This window comes from Paraphaeosphaeria sporulosa (genome assembly GCF_001642045.1).
Source record: "Paraphaeosphaeria sporulosa strain AP3s5-JAC2a unplaced genomic scaffold CC84scaffold_3, whole genome shotgun sequence".
NCBI classification, from domain to species: Eukaryota; Fungi; Ascomycota; class Dothideomycetes; order Pleosporales; family Didymosphaeriaceae; genus Paraphaeosphaeria; species Paraphaeosphaeria sporulosa.
This window is the reverse complement of record NW_017253362.1, coordinates 2,065,176-2,084,155: the sequence shown is the minus strand read 5'-3', so window position 1 is coordinate 2,084,155 and position 18,980 is coordinate 2,065,176. Positions and strand designations below refer to the sequence as shown.

Sequence of the window (18,980 nt, the reverse complement as noted above, 5' to 3'; positions counted from 1 at the left end):
CATTTTCTGTACAGCCGTCTACACCAGCTATTTACATCCAACAAGAGGCGTTTTGGGATCTTTGCGGGCCATGATACCCCCAGCGAGCCGGGCATGCTCCGCACCATCTATATAAACACATATGATGAGCTCAATATAAGTACTATCAGGTGATGTGATCCTGTCCTGCCGGCCTGTGTCCCACCCGCATATTTTCTATGCCAAAAAATAAAATGAAAAAAAATCATCGCCTAGTAATATAAGTGATGCGTCCATTGTACGCCACGTCGCTGACACCACCCGCGCAGCCACACTCAGGATATTGTCGTCCTACCTATTCCCCTAGTCTTCTCACCCGAGACGCGCTTCTTCCACGTAGAGACCTCCGTCCATCCATTCGAACGTAATTTTCCTTCTCACCCGACCATTTAGAAACTCAAAAACCCCCCAAAAGGAAATGGCAGCGAAAGAGACTGGTTTCCCCGAACTCCCCTGAACAAATCATGGGTGCTTTGCGTCTGTACCAGAAACGAAGCGCTGCGTCCACTTGGCCAATGTCTGGCATGTCTCGCGCTATCACAGTGGTCTTTTGCCAAATGAGCTTGGAGATTGCAGATCCTTTCACGTCAAGTCTCAACGTAACGATAATGTTTGAAGCGCTAGCGACGCATTCATTCATAACTATCTATCTGAGTCGCCGGGTCCTTCCCTTCGCTGCGGCTCATCTCGCCATGTATAATACATTCATGCTTCGTTGCCTCATGCAGTGCCATGCCACGCATTATAGTTCATGCCACGCTCTTCAATGCCGTAAAACGAAACGCTTGGTCGGCTCAAAATGCGGAACATCGACCCATTACTACTCAAACACAAACCACTAGAAGAGCGGTTCAAAACAAAAAGGGGTATATGTGGAGAATCGTGATTACACCGTGTTCAAGTCGTCAGGAGTAGGAGCTGAAGCTGCCGCCGGCGTCTGTTGTGCTGCACGAGCATTCTCCATGTTGGCATCCATGGCTTTAGGGGTGATCGCTTCTTGCTTGACGTCGGATCCAGAGACTTCTACCATGTCGTCGTTGGTTATCGGTGGTGACTGCGCCGCGGCCGTCATAGCCTCATCCCCGGAAGGAGTTCGTTCAGCAGATTCCCCGATTGCTTCGTTTGGCTTCGGGCCAACCGGTCCTGTAACGGCCTCAAGTGCAGGATCTACAGGTATGCTGGATTGCCTGACTGGCTGTGCCGTCATGTCCTCGACCACGGAAGGGTTTCGCCCAGTGACTTCCTTGACTACTTCATGTGCCTTTGGTCCAACCGGTACCCTAACGGCCTCAAGTGCAGGATCCACGGGTATGCTGGGTTGCCTGGCTGGTTGCATCGGTTGCTGTCGCGGCTGCCAGGGTGCATTGACGCTAAATGCAGGCGTCTTCGGTTGCTCATCCTCGACAGGAGTGCACTCTTCCTCAAGACCAGCTCCCACGCATCGTCCGCAAGGGTGTCCCCGATCGCAACCCTTCTTCTTTTCTTTGCATCGTCGGCAAGGACGCTTTGGCCTTGCATCATATTCACCGGTCGCAGTAAATGGTGCACGGGTGAATGGTGGAGGAACGAGGTCTGGACGGGTTTCCAAGGGTTTGGCTGGTACTGGTATAGCCGCAGGTGCAGCCGCTGGAACGAGATCTATTCGACTTTCCAAAGGCTCAATTGGTGCGGGTATAGCCGTTTGGGCGGGCTTTGCAACAGTTTCTGGCTGTGGCTCAACAGATGCAGCTTGCTCCTGTACAGTTGCTCTCGATGTCTGCTCTTCAGGATTCACATTCCCTACCACCTCTTCGATCATCGAAGTGAAATCGAGGCTGATACCATTGATCGTGAGTATTTTCGGGGTAGCGTTGCCGTTCTGCGCATCGCTCTGCTGCTCATCAGCAGGCGCATCGGACATTGCTACGTCGTTCACGTCGAAGATGCTTGCACCACTCCATAAGCCAACTGTGCTTGTGTTCGGATCTTCGAAGACGGAGAAGTCAAAGCTCTTTGGTGGAGAGCTGCTGGGTACCGGTAAATCGCTAGACAGCGAGTCGTTCTGCAGGAAATCGCCAAAGTGCAGGACACCACCACGGCCTGGTGTAAAACTCGCGAAAGCGGACATATCAAAGTTTTGTGATGGGGATCCAGAAATCATACTATCAGAGAGCAAGTCATTCAGTTGCCGGGTGAAGGGAGTTTCTGGTGCTATCGTTGCATTTTTTCCGGTGCCTCTAGGGGTTCGAGAGGACCTCGAAGGTGTTGTCAAACTTAGATCGACGTAGCGCATTGGTGTGAGCGGGACACGCTGGCGTGAACCAGGTGTGGGTGTCTTCAGAAGATCTTCCAAAGATGAGCACTTGGAAGGAGTTATCTTGGGCGACTCAAACAGGTGTGCCAAATCATCATCTTCGGTGCCAGCTGTTGGTGGACAATTCTCCTTATCCCCGTCCTCAACGGCTACGTTCTGGTCATGCATGGGAGCTTTTGTTGTTTTCAATGAATTTGATCGTGGGGACACTGAGCTTGCCGAGGTGTTGTCTGCGAGCGACTTCACCTCGCCAGGTCCACGAGGTGATGGAAAGAGTAGCCGGCGCGTAGGTCTGGGTGTTAGATCGCCATCCACACTGATAGGAGTATCCTTGCTCCCACTGCGTACGCCAAGTGGGCTAGACTGGAACGCTCGCTCAAGAGCAGCACGTGCCGTAGGTTCGTCAAGCCTCTCAGAGCGCGTTTGCAAAACGGGCTGCATCTGGATGTCATTGGTGCCGTCCAGTGCAGGAAGAGATTCTGCCTCAATTTGTGAGTCGAACATGCCGAGGTCGGACTCCGGCACGACTGCATCGGAAGTGAAAAGGTCGGTATCAACCTTGGTTTTCTTGATCCTTCTGCGCTTCTTCGTCTGGGCTGCACACAGTTGTGCCCGATTCTTTCCCCACACTTCCTGTGGCCGCATTTCATTCTTCTTCGATAACCATAATCCGCAAGGGTTGCAGAGGGTGAGAGTGGTAAAGAGGTCCGCCTCTGTCCCGTCAGGGTTCAAGCCATTCTTGAATATGCGGTAGTGAGGTGCTCCTTCGTGGTCAGCTGGATTTAGGACTTCGTATGCTACGATAGCGTGGCCTTCCGATGACAGTTTGATATTGCGAGGGGTTCCTTTCACAACCCGTGTGTGAGCTCGCCTCCAAGCGGGGGTCTCGATCTGGCCACAGTTGTTGCAGAAAGTGGGCAATTGGCCTTTGGTGATAGCTTGCTCCAACTTTTCCTCAATCCTTTCTGTTTGTCGTTTCGTCTGTCGTGTTGCACCAGAGCCGCTTCGTGGTAGATTTGGCCTCGCCTCATCAGGACCAGCAGGGTCGGACGTAGGCTCACCAGCCCATGTTTGCGACCTTGCCAATCCTCGAGCTGACTTGGGTAGAGGCTTAGGAAGGCTCGGGGTCCCGATACGAAGATCCGGTTGTCGAATTGAGGACAATGTTGTGGTTGTATCTGCTGGCGGTGATGGACCAATCTGGGAATCGCCAGAAGGCCCAATCTCGCCTGGAGGCATGTCCAGGTTGGCTTGGGGAACTTCGATACTCTGTGATACACCATCGCTCGTTCCCAAATGATTCAAGAAATGGTTCAGTAATTCGGGGTCTATCGGCAACAATTCCGGTTCATTCTTCTTCTTGCCGGGTCCTAGTCGACCAGGACGTAATTCAGAGGTCGGAAGCAGATTGCTAGGCCCTGGGTGGATCTCGGACCAAGCACGTTTCGAAGAGTCTCTTTTCTTTCGCGTCCGCACCTCCGGGACCGCCGCAGGCGTACTGTTGTCATATTCTTTTCTCCCTTCTTCGTTGTGAACACTTGTCATATCACTTGCGAAACCAGAATCATGGGGAGGAGGCAGCATGGGCAATTCCGGACTGGAGGGAGCGGATGAAGCGGTGTGCTCAGGAAGCATGGGTGGCGAAGAGGGCATGTTTGGAGGAGTGTCTGAAGGACTATCACCTTTGCCATCGTCAGGTGACTCTATCGCGTTGTCCGAGAAGATGCCGCTGTCATAAGGCGACACGTAGGGACGCGTCTCTTCCATTGACGCATTCCGTAACAGGCTAGGAGCTGGAACGCGGGATCCGATCGAAAGGGAACCAGCATGGCGTGGACGTGGTGTGGGCGCACGGGGTACTTGTTCGGCGGACACGGCAGTGCTCGCATTCAAGGGTACTGGACGGTGGAGGCGCACAGATGCTGCAGTGCTAGCAGTAACCCGCAGCGACTCGATATTGGGACCTAAAGCTGTCTTCTTTGGTCTCTTCGCTTTCGTCACTCGAGCCCTCTTCTTAGGTGGACCCTCTTCTGTTTGTTCTGGAACATGCTCGGGAGCGGACGGCCAGTACGGCGAATGTGCGGCAGACTCGCTATGGAAAGATGCTTGAGAAGCGGGCCGATATTCTGGGTGGGGTTGGTATGGGTACGCAGAAACCGTGCTCATGGCGGGACTGGACGCTCGTGTGTCGTGCGCGCCGAAAGACAGGCGATGATGCCCTTGAAATGAGTTGTTCCTTATCAACTCGTTGAAAGATTCGATCGCATTGGTGGTCATGCTGTCTGTCATTGATTGGGCATTCGGTTGTACAGGCTGGGCCAGTTGACTGATGGCTGGGTTCGCTTTGAGAAACTCGGCCCACTCCTTGTAGTTCATTCCTTCGGGCATGATCTTGCTCAGGCTGTGATAACGTTCCATGTTTTCCACGTACTCGCTTTGCATGCAGGTCGGAACAGGGACGAGCTTAAGCTTGACCTCCAGCGTCTCCTTGACACCGTTTGAAAAGAGGCCCAGGATGTTCTTGCAAACGCGACCGGTCACCATGGTCTTTGATTCCTCGGCTGGGGCATTGGGGGTTGTCGAGGCAGAGGCAAGGATCCATGATAGCATGCCTTGCCCAACAAGGGGCGTTTCGTATTCGGAAAAGTCGTACGCGTAAACGGTGAAATCATGGCCGAGCCTGGCAACGAGTTCCGGACTGAAGGCGAAGTGTGAGCCTCTGTTTCGGCTGTACATGTTCGAATTGCACGACCTACCTGGCTGACACGATGGCCTGGATGCATGTCTTGAGCTCGATGACGCCGATTTGAGTCGTCTCGTCTAAGGACACAGTCGGGATGCTCAGCGCGTTGGGCAAGCGGGCGAGGCAATTTGATTTGTTCTGGTCGTCGAATGTGTATAGTACCTTGACTGCAGGCGGGTCAGTTAAACGCTACCTCACGGTTGCCTGGTCGGTGGTGCTTGCCTCGCATCAGCCGTTGCGGGATGTCGGTCGTGCCTTCCATGTCGATGTCGGCGGCAGCGTGTGGAGCGGCAGCACCCTCAGCACCTGGAGACGGTGTCGACATGGCTGCCGACGCGAGGAACGACGGTCCTGAGCAGGTGCGGTGAGCGAAGGGGAGTCGGAGATGTGGAGACGTCGAGATGTCGCGGCAGGTGGTCAGTGTTGGCGTGTATCGCGATCGGCTCGGCGTGGCTGGCAAGCACTGCCATGGGTCGCGAAGACGCGTTGTTGAACGCACGCGAGCTAGAAAAAGACGGCCACGACCGTCGGATAGGGACCGAATTCAAGATCAGTGCCTCCGTGCAGCTGGTTCCAGGTCCCAACGACCCAGTTGTGCGAGGAGGGGAGGAAAAGCGCGTCATACAAGCGCCTGAGCGCGCGATGTGAGGTGCAATGGTGGTGAGCTTGGACGCTTTCAAGATGGGCAGCTCGTCCTCGAGTTCTGAACGCGTTGATTGGCTCGGTGGCTGCTTGCGCCAAGCCGCCCGCCCAAATGTTCCCACTCGCGCAAACCTCCGTCCATCGCTGATACACTTGCCCTCCTCTATTGCCGTTGCCGTGGTGTCACCCGCTCAGATCTCTCACCGAGTCAATTCTCTCTGGCCCGTGCCGCGCCTTTACTCGGACATCTTCCCTCCCGGGCACCGTTTACGCACGCAATTGTCCTAGGCAGCACTGCGACACGTGCAGCAGGATCAAAAACGTCGACGCCGCAGCTTCACTTCGGCCCCTCATCCCAAGTACATCCACACACGCAAAATGGTGGACGCAAAGCTTCAGTATGTCATCTAGTGTGCCTCCGAATACGATTAAGCTAACAATGTACAGGGAGCTCATCTCCAAGCCGCGCGCCGAGTTGACGTACGTGTTGCATCCACCTCCATGCTCGCTCAGTTTGCGCTAACCTTGCTTGCAGCGAGTACGAAGTCGCCCAAGTCGAGGAACACGAACTCACCACCGGCCCTCTCTCCATCCTGCAGACCGCGGTCCGCACGCGCACCCAAGTACTCATCTCCTGCCGCAACAACCGCAAGCTGCTCGCCCGCGTAAAGGCTTTCGATCGTCACTGCAACATGGTACTGGAGAACGCAAAAGAGATGTGGACAGAGACACCCCGGCTGGCAAATGGACAGCTCGGTCGCAAGGTCAACAAAGACCGGTTCATTAGCAAGATGTTCTTGCGCGGCGACTCAGTCATTCTCGTTTTGCTCAGTTAAGATACCAGTGGAGATCGCTTGGGGTCACGATAGGAGGGACTGGATTCCATTACGACAAAAAGGAGTTTTGGCCCTAAAAATACAAGACGGCCGCGCCGTCGGCAATGCATCTTACGGTTCTTCACTTATTCAATCCCTCATTGAGGCCCAGTAACAGCTCCGCAAGACCGTGCGCACCGGGATCTGGCACGTTCTCCCAGCCCTCCCCGCCGACGTATACCGTTCGTCCAAGACTGGCTTTCATCCCTTTTGTACCTTGCGCTCCCTGGTCCGCCGCTTTGGCAGCTGAATCTACGTTTCCTGTTTTCGAGAGTGTGTCCACAAACGGATAAAGCGCATCTATCAGTGTTCGGTCTCCTGGTTTGGCAGGCGTGTATTTTCCCAAAGCCTGCAAGGAGGATTCGAGCGCTTTTGCCCATATCTGAGGCGTGATTGGTGCTGGCGATGAGGGCGAATTTTGTCGCAGGCCATGGGCAAGCGCGTTCAAGAAGATGGCGTAAATGGCACCGGAAGTTCCGTCCATGGCCAATTCGACGACCTGAATAACGTTTTGCAAGAAAATTAGAGGATCCTCAGTCTGCTTCGTCCGATCCAACATTTGCAAAATGGCTGCTTCCAGTTAGTGACACAACATGAAGGAGCGCGAATCGACGTACCTTCAGCGCCTCTTTTCAATCCTATTCCGCAGTCTCCATCTCCGACAATAGTGTCGTAATTTGTGACGTCGGGCTCTGCGGCTATGAGTCTCTGCAAGGCAGTGACCAACGCCGACTTCGTGAAGTCATAGTCCACTGACAATGTTAGTTCGTCTTCGATTGCTTGTGAAAATGTGCTCACATCGCAGATTACTTGGCTCCACTTCCTCCTCGTCGGAGCCTCGCCTTGCCTTTGCCAGGTCAGCACCTTTCGCCCATGCGTCGCCGGTTACCGCAGCAGCCCAGCCAGTAGCCTCCGCGGGTGCATCTAGCAACTTGACCATCGACTTTTCATCGCCCAACCCAGTGTCCGTGACCTTGAGTAGACTGATGCTGAAGCCTAGGCCATTTAGGCTGGTCATGTACGTGCCTGACAGGATCCGGACAGGCTTGATTTTCCAGTCATCAGCCAGCTGCTCCACAACTTCGTTGGTAATACCTCCTAATTCTAGCACGCTCACCCCACCCAGATTGTTGACTAGCAGGACAAATTCATCCTCGTCAGAGATGTCCAAGAAGTTTCGGTCCTTGTCCGACTTGTCCAAACAGTACGACAGCATGGTCTTCACGAGTTCTGGCAGATCAGTCGTCCTCCGCTCAGACCCTGGCTCGTTGTGAATGCCCATCCCGATCTCGATCTCCGACTCTTTCAGCTCATCTTCCCCGCCATCCGTCTTGCGCCCCGGGACGTGGACGTGCGACAAAGACGAACCAATCGAGACGATGTTATCGGCCGTCAACTGCGCTATCCGCGACACGTCTTTCAAACTGGCACTGCAATAGACATTAGTAAACAAAGTTAGCTCTCCGTACATGTGCGCACTCACCCCTTCGCGGCCAACGCTCCAGCAATCTTCTGAACAAGACACGTGCCCGCAATCCCTCTTCTGCCCACCTTCCCACCTCTCTTGCGCCCAACGCCCACATCGTCCCCTACAACCACCATGTCGACCTCCACACCCCTACTCCGCGCCTTCTCTACCGCCATCCCGAAATTCAGCACATCCCCCGTATAATTCATCACCACCACCAACACGCCCTTACTCTTATCCACGCGGTGCAAAATGCATCTCCGGACCTGTTCCGCGCTTGGCGACGCGAAGATGGTGCCGGCGACCGCGCCGGAGAGAAGTCCGGCGCCGACGAACGAGGAGAAGGACGGCTCGTGGCCGGAGCCGCCACCGCTGACGATGGAGACCTGGGGCGTGGGGGGCGCATGGTAGGCAATTTTGTTAGCCAGGTCTACAGTCACGGAGGGATTGGTGTGGGTCAGGGCGAGGAGGGCGGTGTTGACGAGGTGCGTCGGGTCGTTGATGAAGTGTTTCGCTGTGCGTCGGTCAGTCGAGTCAGTCGATTAATCAATCGGCATTCTGTCAACGAGGAGAATGCATCGTGTGGGCTGTGGGCAGGTACACTCACCTGACATCTTTGCTGACTGCGCTTGCTTCTAGCTACACTTCCGCTTAATCCGCCCGTACCCAAATGATAGTCGCAAAAACCGTAAGTGTTGCGCACGACTGCAAGCAAAAGAAGGGAAGAAGAGGACACTCGACCTGCGCACAGGCGCGGTTAATAGGTTGTGCAACGCCATCGAATCACGCTGCGGCCGGACGGATGCCCGTCACGTCGCCAGTGGGCCAGGCTGGCAGCGGGAACGACGTGTTTGGGGACGAGTGGGGTCGTGCTGAGGGGTTACGGACGCGTGTGGTGGGGTCGCGGTTTCTTCGGAACAGCGCGTAGGCTTCCCGATGGGGAAGTCGTAGCCTCAGGCTGCCGGTTCGGATGGGATTTCACATTGGAGTTTTTGGGAGGGTGTGGAATGTTACAATGAGGATGAGTCTGGTAGGGGGAGATGGGTCTGGACCTGTGTGGAGGTTCGATGTCGGCGCTCAATTACTCATGTGTCAGAGAGGCGTCACTATAGGCATCGCTTTTCGAAATCTGTCATAGTGTCATTGTGATGCTCGAGTTTTTTTTTTTTGAGATCCGTCATTGATATCTATTAAATCATGCGAAAAGCGTGCCTTCGCTTGTGTGCCACTGGTGGGAGGTACCTTAGGCAACGTGAAGTTGACACAATCCTGTACGACTGATTCTTTCCCAGAAGGGAGTGCAGCACCAATGCGCATCGAGTTCTAGGAACAAACAGAGGTTGCGGTAAGGAGGAGATGCCAGAATACGCAAGCCACGGTGTTCGTTTCTTGTATCTAACTCGACTAAGATTTCGAATTCTCACTTGGATCCTGGATTTGCAGAGCTGTTTAGCGTTTGAACATGGTTTTTTCCACAATCGAAAAGGTAGTTCGAGATGAGAAGCACTCGTCTCAGCTTTCTCGTGTCATGCCAACGCCCAATCTCGTCCAACGAGCAACTCTCCTAATAGCTTGGACATATGAGTTTCACGGTTGGATTTTGATATACTTTCACTGCACCTAAATTCACAGGATTGGACAGCATATGATTTGCACTCTTTGATCTTGGATGCAACTTTGCGATGTCAAAACATTTCACTTTCAATTTTTCACCTTTTGCATACACTGTACATACGCTATCTCCACCAATGCTGGATAGTTATCAAGATGCACCCTCACCAAAGATCACCCACCACAGCTGCAGCACCCACAGAAAACGTTCAACTCTAGCTTCTACAAACAAAAATCCTAAAATCCTCTCTCTTTCAGAACACCCAATAATCAAAGTAGCCCAACATTGGCATGAGCGAAATCCGGGGCCCCTACGTTCCCATCAATCAGCAGCCGGCTAGCGAGAAATCCTACGAGGGTTGCCGCGAACACCTGATCGGCATCGGCAGCGGCAAGAACTGGGGCACGAAGTTCTCCCCATCCTGGCCTGTCGATTTCGATGGCGTCTTTTCCGCAGCAGTCATAGAGTCTCCGACTACTGTCTCTCGACACGGCCAGCTTCGCATGGACTACAACAACGAAGACGACGTCGTAGTCAAGCATTGCGGCTTCTGGAATGCGAACCTGGAGGAGTTCGTCTGTAGAATCGAGGACAAGGTGAAGCAGCGCAAGTTGATCATGCTCCTCCAATCGAAAACCAGCCCAGGCCCGACTGCCACGGATTTCGACCTTATGATTTTGCACAAGTAGGCTAGAATGCTTGACGAGTTCAATCCAAAGGAAACTTGGATGCCTCGACTCAACCATCCGACAACCTGCTCAATTTCCTGACGAGTCTACGACACTCTAGGATGTGGATTGAATCGGGAACCTGATAGGGTGACAGGAGAAGTAACACTTCAAGCTCTTCTGTACTGAAGTGTTACTGGCTTATATTAGGCGAATAGTCACGGACATTACATGCAGTGTTGACATATACGGAGGTTAAGCTTCATGTTAGTTTAGATCAACGATGTTCAGTAGCCGTAATTGTCAATTGAAGAACATCACGCTAATTCATCTTCCGGCAATTCCTCGAGCGAAAATTGTTAGCACGTTATTACCCCGGTCGTATAAGTGTCAGAAATAGTGCACTTTGTCTAGATGTTGGTTGTGTTACAAACAGTAAAGACCGAATATAGTTGATATAAAACAATTTCCCCCTCAGACCTTGTTACGCGATAATGAGCGTAGATAGTTGGTTTCAAGCAATAGCGCAACATTCCTCTCGTCACCATTCTCCGCTTCCTTCTCTCGTCGCAAATTGACACCTTTCTCCCTCCAATGATCACTATCAAGTCTGCCAAGTGCAGTAGTAAACACTACTGCATCCTACCCCATTCTTCGTGTACAGGTGGCGATAGTCCTGCTCCTTTCTGCACGAATACTCGTGGTACTTGTTCTTGCCCCATCCAACGATTGAGTGGGCGGGCTTGCTAGCTGCATTTGCGTCAATGTGCGACGTGAAAGGCGTGCCGGCAAAGTTGCAGGTGCGAGACACCCCCTCCCACCAAGTTGTACCTGGCTGCTATCAGATGACGATCTCGGGGGTTTTACTGGATGCATCTCACCACTTCCGGACATTTTGCATTGCTCATCTGGCCAGGAGTCATCGAAGCTGCTGTGGCCTTCAGCGTAGTAATCCATGTCGGAGTACGAAGTTCCACAGTTGACTAGATAGACTGTCTCCGGGTACTGCGGTGCTGCAAGGGCAGTGGAGAAGAGGAGGCCGGCGAGGGCTAGGACGGGCTTGGAGAAAAGCATTCTGGTAGTCTACAGAAGATTGTATGGAAGAATTTCGTTTTCTGCTCTGGTAATCCATAGGAGGAGCAAGTGCAGTACATTTATACTTGCTGGAGAGCGCTCTGGTAAAGACAGAGACAGCTGCAATCTATCGTTTTCCTGTCCTTATTCCTGAATCGGGTGCATGTTAAAGACACCGTTCAGCCCATACCTGAAGACCAGCTGGTATACGCTTGAGCCAAAGTGGTTGTTGTGATGGGAGGTATTGTCCTACCGTCGCCCAATCAGGCTTCTGCCCTGCACGCCAAGCTGATCTCGTATGCTGACAAAGTTAAGAGCGTACCAGCCTGGTCTACATCGGATTGGTCCCTAGGCTAAGCTTAGTACTTATGTGCATGTATAATGCGGAAATGAGTGTCACACAGTAGATTTACGTCGCTTTACTTCCTCAAGGAGCGATCTGCGCTAAAACATCATGTATGGCGCGGTATATTCGAGCCTTGCTCGTATATGGTGTGAAATCTGACAAAGCTAGTATGACAATGTTCGAATGAGGCGAAATTGACAATTCGGGAAAGCAGTGTGCTTCGTGTGGCCGGAAGCTGTCGTAAGCGCGGCTGAACAACCACCAAGCAACAACACCCTGCAAATTAGCTTGATGCTTGCCTTTGTAGGGACGAGCCGGATTGCGCTGAGACTTTGTTATACCCGTCCATTGTGATTGTAGTTATTTTAACTATAAAAGTAGATACACCATGCCACCAAGCTGTCCCTTCCACAACTGACCAGCAGAATTACAAAGTTGTGTACACTATGTTACAAGTGGTTTGGGCATATATTTGCTGTTTACCGAGTAGCTTACCGCCATCTCCAAGTTGATTTTCTTGATATATGGTAGTCTCCGCTCTGTATCGACTTCCATATTCCCCAGAAACCCCCAAGCGGCCATATTGACCTAATTCGCATACCCCAGTCTTGTTTGGCTAAAGTCTCCAGCTTTTCTATGTCGACGTGAACCTTATCGTGAACGCCAGGTAGGGTAGTTGCGTTGTACTTCTTGCGTAGTTCTTCGTGCCACTCACGGTCGAACTGCTTCCAGAAGTCCGCCTCACTGTAGTAGGTATGGGCATATAGCCATTTCATGCCTCCGAGCTCGCCCAGGCGCTTCTCCAAGTCGCGATTCTTTTCCAGGAACTGCTTGCGGTCTCTTGGTCCGAATCCCCAGAGTCCGATGTTCAGCATCTGATCATCCTTCAAGGCGCCTTTAGAGTGAGGATGCATGGTAGGTTGTGGCGACTGCTTCAACGGGCACAGCCAAAGCGGCCAGATCCCAAATTTATCGTCGGTATAGTTGATGAATTCCTCGGCGTTCGGGTAGGGTAGTGCCATGTCTTGAACCACGTAGCTATTGGACTCCCCACTAGCATGTAGCGCGCGATAAAGCATCCGAGTGTGAAGGAAATCGTCGAGGAACCATCTTGTGACCTTGTTGAAGGGAAAGCTCATGTAGTTGAACGCGGAGCGACCTACCCAGAAACCGCCTCTGTCGTACCGGAACATGTACTCTGCCAACGGGATGTACTCTATGACAGGAGATGAGGCATTTCTCGTGCGTTCTTCAACATGCAGGTAGAACCAGGGATCCCAAGGGTCAGAAAAGGTTTGGGGTTTGTGATCTGCCGGAATCTCGTCTGTCATTTCACCTGTGATGATCGCACCATGGTCTTTTGAGAAGAGAATACCATCGACGTAATCATTGTCCGGCACTTCAGTCTGCTTTCGAATATCGCGGACCGCCTCCGCAATGCTCCTGGTGGGGTGATACGTCGTCTTTACAAATCGCTTTGCTTGGATTAACTGCAGCTCGATGAGGGTTGCGACGCCTAGCGTCCCCACTGCACCTGCTGCTCCGCGAAACAGGTCCGCATTCTCCTGCTCCGACGCCTTGACGACATTGCCGTCCGCTAGTACCATCTCAACAGAGTTGACTGTGCGGTCAAAAAAACCATGTCGGAACGAGCTACTTTCGCCTGCTGTTCCTGCATAGCCGCCTCCCGTAGTAATTCCGGGAAACTCCATAACAACAGGGGGCACAAGGCCGTGGGGGAGAGTGGCCTCTACGAGACGATCCATAGGCACGTTCGGCTCCACAAGAGCTGTCCGTGATGCGGTGTCGACCTTAACCACATTCCGTAATTCGCTGATGTCCACTACGCGTTTCTTAAGAGAAGGACGTGTGCTGTTGGTTGATCCATGATTTATTCTGAACGACTCTTTGCGTATAAAGTACTCCCTGACTTTGGAAGCCACCTGTGTAACGATGCGCTGATGCCGGTCCATACTGTAAAGGGATTGAACGAGTGAGATAAAACAATGGAAATTCTATGAATGATGCATGGTGCTGTACAAGGTGATAGAGAGCGTGCAATTGATGGAGCGAGTGATGTTTCGCGCTCTAAGATTTTCCCCAGACAGACCGCGCTATCCGGAACCAGCTTAGCTCAATGGATCGACGTCACCCACGCAACACCTATGCAACTCCCAAGCTCCTTCGATCTACTTCCCATTGTTTGATCCTTTCCAAAGGCCACTGCGAGAAGACCCTCGAAGCTTTTATTGAACGATCTATACTGGTTTCATCTCTGCATCCATGTTAGGCCTGATCCGTGGCAATCTTCTGTGCGATACATTACAGACTTCTTTCACCCTCCCACATTGGACAGCTCGACAGCAGATGATTCCCTGGTAAGGCGACGCCCCAACCTGTTTGGCCTAGCGAGTGGGTTGTACATTTCTGCCCCACAGAGTATGGCGTTCGATACCCGACTTGACGTGGAGCTACCCCGCAAAAACAGTGCGACAGCCTCACATTGGGAATTGTTCTTTTGTGAATCCATGATGACCGACATCAGCCATTCCCAAATTCTCTTCGTATCTCCCCAAGAACTCTGTAGTCAATCTCCTCTCTCCACCTCAAGCTTGCATGCCTTCGTTACTTTGCGTTGCCGCTGATTGATAAAACTGGTCTCCGCCCGCTTGTTAGTCCAAGCCCCACATGTTGCGCATTGCTTCGTAGGTGTAACAAAACCAGTGGAAGCTACGTAGATTCCGAAAGCACACTATCCTTCTACCTTATCTCTGAAGACCACCTTGGACATCCAGAGTATTCCGTTATTAGCCATGGCACCCTTGAGTCTACCAGTAACTCCAACACTTAGAGACGCACACAGCGGTATACCAGAACGTCTACTCCACAAAGCGACTCACGCAAAATTGCTCATTTACGATGGAAAAACCGTCTCCGATACTATCCCACTTCAACGCGGTCTTCCTATTCCTCAAGGCATCTCCAAGAAGGCATTCCTCTCCGCAATCGACGAAATCCGCGATTTGCTTGGCGCAGAGCATGTCCAGCTCAACGACAAAGAGATTAAGAACGGCTGGTACATGGAGTCTCCAAATACTCATGATATGATGCCTCTTTTCGACTTCGAGGAATTCATCGCATCTGCCGTTGTATATCCCGGATCAGTAGAAGACGTCAAGCTCATCGTGAAGTGGGCGAACAAGCATCTCGTACCCCTCTTCCCGCTCAGCATCGGACGCAATCTTGGCTACGGTGGCTCGGCTCCTCGTGTACGCGGCTCTGTCACCATCGATCTAGGGCGTCGCATGAACCGCATCCTAGATATCAACGCGGACGACTTTACGTGTCTCGTTGAACCGGGCGTGACTTTCTATGCGCTGCACGAGGAGCTTGTGAAGCGCGGTCTGGATGATAAAATGTGGATCGATACACCGGATCTTGGGGGCGGCAGTGTGATTGGGAACACACTGGATCGTGGCGTCGGGTACACGCCGTATGGAGACCATTGGGCATGTCACTCCGGGCTGGAAGTTGTATTGCCGGGTTTTGGCGAAGATGGTGATGTCAGGGTGATAAGAACAGGCATGGGTGCGCTAGGTGTCGGTGGTGAGAAGACATGGCAGTGCTTTCCGTATGGATTTGGACCGTACAACGAGTATACGCCCCCATTCTCTGAGCGACTAGCCCGTACTGACCTAGACAGCGGTATCTTCTCCCAGAGTAACCTGGGCATAGTCACGAAGATGGGAATGACGTTAATGCCCAACCCCGGCGGGTTTGAGTCGTTTGTAAGTAAACTTGCATTTTCGATGTTCTCTCTCATGCTGCTAGATGTACACATTCCCCAATGAATCTGACCTCGCCCCTCTTATCGAAATCATTCGCCCTCTCCGTATATCCAATATCCTCGAGAATGTTGCCCAGCTGCGTCACGGGCTGCAGACGCTCTCCGTAAAAGGACACCCGCGCACCAAGTACTTCGATGGCACCGGGCCTATGCCCGAGGACATTGTTCGCAACCACCTTCGCCAGACCGCAACCGGTGAGTGCGCTTGGGTATACTATGGTATGTCCTACGGCCCGGCGCATATCCGTCGCTACAAGCTTGAGATCATCGACAAGGAGTTCCATCGCATACCAGGCTGCAAACGCGTAGACCCATCTACGCTACCTGCGGATGAGTATTTCTGGTCCAGAGATAGGATTGCCAGTGGGACGCCGGATCTGGAGGAGCTGAAGTGGGTGAATTGGATGCCGAATGGTTCTCACATCGCTTTTAGTCCCGTCTCGCCCATCAGAGGTAAAGATGCGGAGAACCTGTTTGAACTAGCGAGGAAGAGACATTCCGAGGCAGGCATTGATCTGATGCCAGCGTTCTGCGTCGGGCTGCGGGAAATGCATCTGATTGTTGAGATTGTTTTCGACGCCGAGGATGCAGGTATGAAGAGAAGGGCAGAGAAATGTTTGAGGTACTTGTTTCCTATAAGCGGCAGTACGTGGAGCGAGACGCTAACATGCACAGGGATATGATTGACGATGCTGCAAAGCTTGGCTACGGCGAGTACCGTACGCATCTCGCGCTTATGGACCAGGTCGCTGGGACATACAATTGGAATGATAACGCGCTCATGAAGTTTAACAACACCTTGAAGGATGCCTTGGACCCTAACGGTATTTTGGCACCTGGTCGGTGTGGTATCTGGCCAAGGAGGTATAGGAATCGTGGATGGGAATTGAAAGGTGGCGAGACGAACACAGAAGGAGACGGCGTGGCGCCAGTCAGCGGGAATCTCAAGATGTAAGCCGTGTGCCTCATTATCGCCCTTGGGATTGAAATTAGTAGGATTTAAGCGGTACAAATTTGTGACTATGGCGTCAAAAGGTATTTTGAAAGCTTCTTGGGTTCCCATTATCCTCTACAGTTCACCTATGGTATATCCCGCTAATACATTTACTAATCCCACGTTTCTCTCACTAGCGCCTCGATCTTTCCAAGCTTATGCAGGTGCCCTGACCACCTTTCTCCCTGTAACCTCGTACTTGTCGAGCTCCTGTATGATATTCGGAGACTCCTCGAAATCATAGACCTCGATCTTCGGGGTTATCTTGCCCTCTTTTGCGAGTTGTAGGAGTTCGTCCATTTGCTCTGATGTGCCCGTTGAGGATCCTCGAATGACAAGTCCGCGATTTGCAATGTGTATCGGCGACATCGGGAACATGAAGTCATCCGGAGGTAGACCAACACAAACAAATACACCGTTGCTGCGAATCAGCTCAGGAGCTTGCTGATATGCCCTCTCGCTGCCTGCGACGCAAATCAAGCCATGGGCACCCTCACCGTCCGTCAAATCTTTGACTGCCTGCACCACGTTCTCCTTCGCATAATCGATAAATGCTACCGCACCCATCTCTTTAGCAAGCTGCTCCTTGTCGGAACCGCTGTCAATGGCAATGACTTTGAATCCTTTGATGGTCGCGATCTGCACGCCTATGTGCCCCAAGCCGCCACCTGCACCGACGATGACGACGAATTCGCCTGGTTCAACTTCGGGCGCGAGCTTAGATACAGCACCGGCAAGACTAAGCCCAGCACATAGGAGCGGTGCGGCTACTTCGCTCTTCACACCATCCGGGATCAACGAAATAAAGTCTGCATGTGCCACAACGTACTGCTGCAAAGTTCCAAGTGTCGTCCTTCCCGTGTTCGACTGTTTGGCGCAGTTGTTGATATTTCCTTTCTTGCAAGCGGAGCACTCCTTGCACGAACTGTAAAGCCACTTGATGCCTACCCTCTTTCCTTTCAAAGACTCTTTCGCGCCCGGGCCCAGCTTGACCACCTCACCAACTCCTTCATGGCCTGGGATTTCGGTGTACTTGCCCATCCCGAAAATGTTCCTGCAGTCAGAGTGGCATATTCCTGAGCATTCGAGCTTGACTAGGACCTCATCTTGAGAGGGTTCCTGGATGGAAGCGCCAGAGCGGATGGTGAGTTTGCCGGATGGACCTGGATCTTCGATCCAAGCGACGGTCTGTGTGGAGGGTATAGACATCGTGGATGATATTCGAATGTTAGGTTGCGGGTGATTAAGGGTTGAGGGGATCGAGGGGTAGTTGGGGAAGGAGTTCGGCGCCCCGCTCTTGCCCCGCCGACGTCGTTCCGCGGCGCAGCTGCCGTTATCTTTCCCGGCCTGCGGACACGATCACTTCTCGCACATGTCTCGGGACATTTCTTCTTATCGATCGACGAGTCAAGTATTTACGCAGCGGGATCGCGTAAGCGAAAAGGAGTCACATCTGCTTTCAGCGGCATTCGACTTTTTTTCCTGATCTTACTAGCTGGGGTCCACCCAATGTAGGCGATCATGAGGTCTTTACACTCTCTTGACAGTTGGCGCCATTGTGTCGAAGAATGCTTCGACGATCACCTCATTGCCTACACTGCAAGACCCAGTAATCGATACTCCCGCCTGGCTGCTCACACACCTTGCAATGTTTTTTTAACTGGCAGTCATGCTTCCTAGGATCCTGAAGTAACACAATGCGGGGATCCCGAAGTCGTTGAAGAACAAGCGGGTGGAGACGCAGAGGTAACGCATCACAATCAGACATATAATCTTTGATCATTCACGAAGTCGACGGAGACAAAGAGGTATTTCCAAGTCAAGGGCAACCCGTTGGAACTGACAGGCTATGGCGACTCTGCATAATGCAGCCCCGTTACACTAATGTCAGAAACACGCATCCACAGTCTGACCTGGACAGTCCATATAATTCTCTTCGCTCTCTTGATTTGAACTCATTGTCCACCACAGACAGAGTGTAGATATTCCTTCCAATGAAGTATCTGTTCTCGAAGTCCGCCCACTATGCAATGCCCCCCACCAACCTTTACTGTACAGTTGTCTCTTGATCCAAACCCCAGTCGCATGGCTCGACTTGTGTTTATACGTCTCCAAGAACCTGGTTGTCACATAGTCGCCTGTGTTCCAAGTTGCAATCGTTCTTGTAACACTTCTGGCCTGCCCATCTGCGCGGGCAAAACCCCTCTGAGTCCTGGTCTGAGCGTCCAACCTTTTTCGTGGCGTCTTCAACCACTTTTGCCTTTTTGCGCGGCAGATCGTCGTCTATGTGCGTTTTGTTCAGTTGAGCGGTCAAGTCATTCAAATCATCCGCCTCCACCTTGAGCTATGCGCGCAACGAGAGTTTCTCATGCTTCTCTGCAGCAAGCTGCGCGCGGAGCG

At 52.4% G+C, this 18,980-nt stretch overlaps 7 protein-coding genes across 7 annotated transcripts; 2 read left to right on the top strand and 5 right to left on the bottom strand.

Moving 5' to 3' along the window:
* Positions 1-781: 781 nt before the first annotated feature.
* CC84DRAFT_584238 (uncharacterized protein) lies at positions 782-5,468 on the bottom strand. Its single transcript, XM_018186772.1, has 3 exons — positions 5,277-5,468; positions 5,068-5,221; positions 782-5,009 (listed from the first exon to the last, which is right to left on the bottom strand). Exons 1-3 carry the CDS (start codon positions 5,377-5,379, stop codon positions 905-907), a joined length of 4,362 nt encoding a protein of 1,453 aa, XP_018038975.1. The 5' UTR covers positions 5,380-5,468; the 3' UTR covers positions 782-904.
* A 606-nt stretch (positions 5,469-6,074) lies between these two features.
* CC84DRAFT_1185421 (small nuclear ribonucleoprotein Sm D2) lies at positions 6,075-6,532 on the top strand (the record flags this gene model as incomplete). The annotated part of the gene is made up of 3 exons (XM_018180804.1): positions 6,075-6,094; positions 6,144-6,176; positions 6,232-6,532. 3 exons carry the CDS (start codon positions 6,075-6,077, stop codon positions 6,530-6,532), a joined length of 354 nt encoding a protein of 117 aa, XP_018038974.1.
* A 121-nt stretch (positions 6,533-6,653) lies between these two features.
* Positions 6,654-8,898, bottom strand: CC84DRAFT_1141481 (dihydroxyacetone kinase; the record flags this gene model as incomplete). Its single annotated transcript, XM_018176326.1, has 5 exons — positions 8,647-8,898; positions 8,055-8,553; positions 7,370-8,001; positions 7,189-7,269; positions 6,654-7,141 (listed from the first exon to the last, which is right to left on the bottom strand). The coding sequence occupies exons 1-5, from the start codon at positions 8,651-8,653 to the stop codon at positions 6,654-6,656; spliced, it is 1,707 nt and encodes a 568-aa protein (XP_018038973.1). The 5' UTR covers positions 8,654-8,898.
* Positions 8,899-10,793: 1,895 nt separating this feature from the next.
* CC84DRAFT_1215090 (uncharacterized protein) lies at positions 10,794-11,393 on the bottom strand (the record flags this gene model as incomplete). Its single annotated transcript, XM_018182696.1, has 3 exons — positions 10,794-10,929; positions 10,982-11,150; positions 11,201-11,393. 3 exons carry the CDS (start codon positions 11,391-11,393, stop codon positions 10,794-10,796), a joined length of 498 nt encoding a protein of 165 aa, XP_018038972.1.
* A 685-nt stretch (positions 11,394-12,078) lies between these two features.
* CC84DRAFT_1162521 (24-dehydrocholesterol reductase-like protein precursor) lies at positions 12,079-13,801 on the bottom strand. Its single transcript, XM_018178016.1, has one exon. It carries the CDS (start codon positions 13,710-13,712, stop codon positions 12,231-12,233), a length of 1,482 nt encoding a protein of 493 aa, XP_018038971.1. The 5' UTR covers positions 13,713-13,801; the 3' UTR covers positions 12,079-12,230.
* Positions 13,802-14,378: 577 nt separating this feature from the next.
* CC84DRAFT_1239898 (FAD-linked oxidase-like protein) lies at positions 14,379-16,541 on the top strand (the record flags this gene model as incomplete). Its single annotated transcript, XM_018183994.1, has 4 exons — positions 14,379-15,394; positions 15,443-15,527; positions 15,571-16,208; positions 16,262-16,541. The coding sequence occupies exons 1-4, from the start codon at positions 14,553-14,555 to the stop codon at positions 16,539-16,541; spliced, it is 1,845 nt and encodes a 614-aa protein (XP_018038970.1). The 5' UTR covers positions 14,379-14,552.
* Positions 16,542-16,610: 69 nt separating this feature from the next.
* CC84DRAFT_1162520 (alcohol dehydrogenase) lies at positions 16,611-17,820 on the bottom strand. Its single transcript, XM_018178015.1, has one exon. The coding sequence runs from the start codon at positions 17,787-17,789 to the stop codon at positions 16,737-16,739; it is 1,053 nt and encodes a 350-aa protein (XP_018038969.1). The 5' UTR covers positions 17,790-17,820; the 3' UTR covers positions 16,611-16,736.
* Between the last annotated feature and the right edge of the window lie 1,160 nt (positions 17,821-18,980).